Below are 6,227 nucleotides of genomic sequence, written 5' to 3'. Positions count from 1 at the left end.
ATGCGTGGTTGGGAGTCGCCGAGGGCGGCGGGGGGAGGCCGTCGGCGGGGCCGTGAGGAAGGGGTGGGGTGTCCGTCCGTCCGTCCGTCCGTCAGTCATGTCGTCGTCTCCGCCGCCGCCGCCGCTGGAGAAGCCGCAGGTGATCGCCCACGCGCAGCAGGGCCTGAGCTACACGGCCTTCGAGTGCAAGTGGGTCCCGTGCAGCGCCCGCCTCCTCTGCCTGGGCAGCTTCCCGCGCGGCACCGGCGTCATCGAGCTCTACGAGCTGCAGGGCGGCCGCCTCCGCCTCCTCCGCCAAGTGAGTGGCGCCCCCACCCCACCCCACCCCCGCACGCACACACCCGGCTGGGCGTCCTGGGGCCGGTCACACGCTCCCTCAGCCCAGCCTACCTCGCGGGGGGGTGGCTGTGAGGGTCAAGTGGAGGAGGAGGCGGCCGGCTCGAGCCATACAGGCAGCACGCGAATAAATAGCAACAGTTTAGGCCCAGGTGAAGGTAAAGGTTCCTGAAAAGTACTGAGAAGCGTTGAGTGATTCCAGCAAAGTACTTTTATTAAGCAGGAACAAGGCAAAGGTAAGCCGATATGCTCAGAAACCCACCACCTGAAACACACCCACTAAGGCCCTATAGGCTATTTACAGTGGCCGAGAGTCCCATAGGCTCTTGGCCGCGGACCTGGCCCTCTGATAGGTGCGGGCTAGGATCCGCTGGACTATTGTTCTCTTGGAAGCGAAGCTCTGGTGTCTGGCCTGACCGCACGTGGTCATGGCGGAGTACATTACAGTTCCCTTGCTCGAAAGCCAGTCGAATCCGACTCTAGGGTTGCGGTGCTCATCTCCGTTTCCAAGCCGAAGAGCCAGCGCTGTCCGAAGAAGTTTCCGTGGTCATGTGGCCGGCATGACTAAACACTAAGGCGCACGGAATGCTGTTCCCTTCCCACCGAAGTGGTACCTATTTATCCACTTGCAATTTCTTGCTTTCGAACTGTTGGTTGGCAGGAGCTGGGGCCAGAGACGGGAGCTCACTCCGTCACGCGGCACACTCGGGTCTCGAACTGCTGAACGACCGACCTTCCACAGCCTGCAGTTCAGCGTCTTAACCACTTGAGCCACCGCAGCTCCTAGAAACACTGCTAAAACATTAGCTGGTTGCAGACTTTCCGGCATGTGTGGCCGTGGTCTTGGCACTGTAGGACCCGGTGTTGCACAATTTAATACGTGGCCATTGAGATTTTCGGAAGACTGCAGGCTTTTCCCTCACTGTTTTATGAGACTGTTTCGTTTATTTAAATATTTATGTTCTGCTTTTCTTCAAGGGTCTGCTCTTGGTTTAAGTAATAATAATTCATTTAATTAAAGTGTGGCGGTCGTCTGTAGGATCACCAGGAGATCCTCTGATTGTCTGGCAGTCAGAAGTCCTAGCTCTATTAGCACTATGCACCACTAGGTAGCACTTCTTTTTTAAGGCAAGAGATGTTTCAGAGGCGGTTTGCCATTGCCTGCCTCTGCCTTACGACCCTGGTATTCCTGGGAGGTCGCCCTTCCAAATACTACCTGAGGGTGACTGTGCTTAGCTTCCAAGATCTGATGGGATCAGGCAAGCCTGGGTTGGTTAACGTGTCAGACTAGGATCAGGGAGACCCAGGTGGAAATCTCCACTCAGCTGTGGGAGCTTGCTGGGTAACTGTGGAGTAGTCACAGAATCTTTTTTTTTTCTCTTTCCTTCTAAATGCCTTTTATTTGGACCAACCAAATTGACACAAAACACTGTGCAAGCTTTCGAGCTCAACAGAACTCTTCAGCGAACTGATGGTTATAAGGTTTAAAAGAACGAGAAGGGCGGAAAGCAAGTTTCCCAGACTGTGTTTTGAGATTGCACCATGGCCCTGGAATCCCTGCTTTCCCCCCTTCTTCTTCTTTTTTTTAATACTTTATTTTCAGTTTCCACAAATAACAAAGGCACTAAAACCAATCCATTTAGAATTCACATTATTCCAAATATAAAGTTCATCTTCCTAATTTAACAGTTATTATCTTTAACTAGCATTCTTTCACTCCAAATTTCATTTTATTCGTATATTATTCCAGTCATATATTATTGGGGATGGGGATGGAGTAGTCCCCATCTTGACCTACCTCACAGGGTTGTCCAGACAAGAAGAGAACAAGCTGTTTTACATCCCCACTGGGGAGAGAAGTATTAATGAAGCAAGTAAATTACTTCTTCTGAGTAGCCAGCCTGGATCGGGCCCCTGGTCCCCTCTCATCCAGCATTCTCTCTTTCCCAGAACAGTTTCCGTACAAGTGAACACACACACATGCCCAGTTACAACTTCTGAACATGGAGGGCTGATAGACACAGAGAACTGCTCTCCAAGCACCTCATGTGGTTGTCCCCTTTCCTGTTTTAGTGTCACCACAGCCCTTTGACCTGTGTTAAAGAGTGCTTGACTCTTGGGGGGGCTCGGGATGAGGTATGACCCCCTGTGAGGTAGATTAGACTGAGAGAGGTGTCATGGCATCTGCTCGTCTTGCAGAAGGTCCCAGGTTTGATCTCCAGTTAAGAGGACCAGGCAGGAGGTGATGTGAAAGACCCGCCTGAGCCCCTAGAGAGCTCCTGCCAGTCTGAGTAGACAATACTGACCTTGAAGGTGAGGGACTTTGGCTCAGTGGCAGAGCATCTGCTTGCCAGGCAGAAGGTCCCAGGTTCGATCCCCGGCATCTCCAGTTCAAAGAACCAGGCAGGAGATGATGGGAAAGACTTCTGCCTGAGACCCTGGAGAGCTGCTGCCCGTCTGAGTAGACAATACTGACTGATGGACCAGTGGCCTGATTCAGTGTAAGGCAACTTCATATGTTCAAAGTGACCGACCCAAAGTCCCCTGATGAGTGGGGACTCCAGTTCCTTCATCCAGGTAGTTGGGGTTGATGAACATGATTCTCCTCTGTCCTCAAAAGCCCTGTGAAGTAGGGTAAGGATGCCCTAGGCTACAGGAACTGGTCCTGGGTCCCCCAGTAAACGTGAGAGCCAGTTTGGTGTAGTGGTTAAGTGCGCGGACTCTAATCTGGGAGAACCGGGTTTGATTCCCCACTCCTCCACTTGCAGCTGCTGATGTGACCTTGGGTCAGTCACAAGCTCTGGCACACTTGTTCCTGAAAGAGCAGTTTGTGTCAGAGTTCTCCCAGCCCCACCCACCTCACAGGGTGCCTGTTGTGGGGAGGGGAAGGGAAAGGAGTTTGGAAGCCGCTCTGAGACTCCAAGTGAAGGGCGGGGTATAAATCCAATCTCTTCTTCTTCTGCTTCTTCTTAATCGTTGAATAACGATTCCCTGGAAGGCCAGATGATGAAACTGAACCTCAAATACTTTGGCCACCAAATGAGAAGGGAGCCCTCACTGGAGAAGACCCTGATGCCGGGAAAGATTGAAGGTCAAAGAAGACGGGGACGGCAAAGGATGAGATGGTTAGACAGTGTCATAGATGCAACGAGCATGAAGTTGAGCGAACTTCAGAGGACGGCGGAAGACCGGAAGGCCTGGCGTGATCTGGTCCATGGGGTCGCGGAGAGTCGGACTCGACTGTGCGACTGAACAACAACACAACACTGGCCGTCCTTCATTGAGTCTTGACATTTCAACCCGGGTTTTAAAATTGGAACTTAAATCGTCTGTATGTTGCAGCGTTTCTGGGCTTTGTCTGAATTGCAAACGGAAGGTCTGGTGGAGGGGTCCCTGTGCTCCCCCTGTACTGAAAACATGTCTTAACTCCTTCCCCTTTGTGGAGACAGTTTTCTAAAGTTAGTTTGGAGTCCAGTAGCTCCTTAGAGACCAACAAGATTTCGGCGGTATCGGCTTTCAAGAGGCAGAGGTCCCTTCGTCAGCCGCATCAGGGAGCTTCGACGCTCCAGCGCTTACGCTCTGGAAATTGTGTTGGTCTCTCCGGTTCCACTGGATGTGAATCTAGCTCTTCCAGTGTAAACCAGTGGAGCTTGCGGCTGAAACAAACTTCCCAGGGTCTGGCTGTACGGTGACTGCGGATCGTCCCTGCAGCTGTGACTCTAGCGCAATCTGCTTGAAGATGCCAGTTAAACAGTCAGTCCAAATCTGCATAAATTTAACTTTCTCAGCTAGGGAAAACAGCGCCCTGACCTGGGCTACCCTGATCTCGGAAGCTGAGCTGGGTCGGCCCTGGTTAGTATTTGGATGGGGAACCACCAAGGAAGACCAGGGTCACTTTTAGGGCTGCCGGGTCCCTACCGTTCTCCGGGGGAGGGGGGGAAGCTCCTGGTCCGGGATCTTTGCGCATGCGCCGCGATGACGTCACCCAGAAGTGACATCATTGCGCTAGGCACGTCGCCAGGGGGACACTCTAGGATTCAGCTAGAAACTCTATGATACCATATGGTACCATAGAGTTTTCACACCAAGTGCTAGAGCGTCCCCCCCAGCGACATGCATGGCGCAATGACGTCACCTCCAGGTAACATCATGTTGGGCACGTCAACCTGATCCAGGTACTTCGGGGGCGGAATTCCCCCCACCTACCGGATCCAGTCCGGTGGATCGGGGGCGCCTAAAGCTGGCAACACCCCCCCCCCCCCTTTCACAAAGTGGCACCCCCCCCCCCCCCCCGGGGGAGGGATCTGGCACCATTAGTCACTATTCAGAGGCAGGGAATTACAAACCACCCCTGTTAGTCTCTTGCCTTGAGAACTAGAACTCTGTGCGATTGCTGAAAGTCACACACACAAACACACAGAGGGAAGGAAAACAGTAGTGTCTCTGTGTGTGTCTGTGTGTACAGGTTTCCCCCGAGCTAACAAAATTAAATTCATGTTGGAATTTGGGCCTAAAAAAATACGAGAATTTAATTTGATTTGCGACCTTCAGTCCTGTTCCTCATTAAGACAATGGCCGATTGAAAACTTAACCTTTTGGTTGAAGGAGGTCGGTTTCTACCAGTGAAGTCCTTACCGGTAATCCAAGATCTGCATCTCAGATTGGAATAAAACGAGAACATAAGAGAAGCCAATGCTGGATCAGGCCAATGGCCCATCCAGTCCAACACAGAAAGGAACAGGGCGGCTTGTATTGGCACGAACGCTTTCCCGCTCTGTTATGTTTGGTGGCTCGAGGTTCAGAAGTCGAGCATTGTGCAGCACTGCGATGGCGTGCTGGTCGCCATGGGGACGGCCATTATGTTTTGCCTGTGTACAGGGTGCCAGAGCTTCCTTCGGTGTGTTGGCTGCCGTCGCCATGGGGACGCGGGAGAGCTCAAGGTATTGGTCTTGCATAGCATCCAGGAGCCCAGAATGGAAGCCGCTCCTGTCAAGTAGGTTTACTTTACTCAGGCGATCCCTGGATGTTGTAAATGGAAAACGGCTTGTTCTTTTGTGTAGCGACGAGCGTGGAATTATCCGTGAGCTTTAGAATAGCTTTCTCGTGACGCGCATCGACTGGCAGCCCCAATCTAAACCCATTCGGGTTTTGTTAAGCAGCCCGACCCAAACCTTTCTGTGATATGAAGAGTGTTAGGCCTGATATTTTCTATGTAATATAGGGGTGTCAAACATGGAGCTGCGGTGGCGCAAGTGGTTAAGACGCTGAACTGCAGGCTGTGGAAGGTCGGTAGCTCGGCAGTTCGAGACCCGAGTGTGCCGCATGACGGAGTGAGCTCCCGTCTCTAGTTCCAGCTCCTGCCAACCTAGCAGTTCGAAAGCAAGAAATTGCAAGTAGATAAATAGGGACCACTTCAGTGGGAAGGTAGCAGCGTTCCGTGCGCCTTGGTGTTTAGTCATGCCGGCCACTTTATTATTATTATTATTATTATTTATTCACTTCCACATTCACAAAGATACAGCATCATGAAAGCACAACACTTATAATACTAACTCAACATTGTAAAAAAAAACTTAGTATCACCATTCAAGGGTACAGTACATATAAACATTAGCCAGCAAAGATACCAAGGTAAGAATAACAGCTGTTTTCTTCAACCCCCCTCAACCGACCCTTCATTCTTTCACATCGATAATGACCTGTGATAATTTGAGTTCCTGGGCAATATATCATGTGTAGAAAGGTACGAGAATATTGAAAACCAGACAGACTCAAATTTGGAACTCGAAGGTTGAGACGACTGGGCCCTATGAACACTATCTGTGATCTTGGCCATCACAAATTCCTCCCATATTTTATCAAACCAGGCTGATAGTGAATGCATTTCCGGG

At 51.2% G+C, this 6,227-nt stretch overlaps 1 protein-coding gene across 1 annotated transcript in view; it reads left to right on the top strand.

Annotated features, from left to right (window-relative positions):
• Window positions 1–66: 66 nt before the first annotated feature.
• Window positions 67–6,227, top strand: part of LOC107117052 (WD repeat-containing protein 92-like) — a gene marked incomplete at its 3' end in the record, with an annotated part of 9,320 nt that continues 3,159 nt past the window's right edge. Inside the window, exon 1 of the mRNA XM_015419083.1 lies at window positions 67–298. Coding sequence (XP_015274569.1) covers window positions 98–298 — 201 coding nt within the window. The remainder of the gene's footprint in view (window positions 299–6,227) is intronic.

This window comes from Gekko japonicus, unplaced genomic scaffold (genome assembly GCF_001447785.1).
Source record: "Gekko japonicus isolate JY-2015 unplaced genomic scaffold, Gekko_japonicus_V1.1 scaffold7031, whole genome shotgun sequence".
Lineage (NCBI taxonomy): Eukaryota > Metazoa > Chordata > Lepidosauria > Squamata > Gekkonidae > Gekko > Gekko japonicus.
The sequence above is the reverse complement of the archived record's forward strand: the minus strand, read 5'-3'. Positions and strand labels throughout refer to the sequence as shown.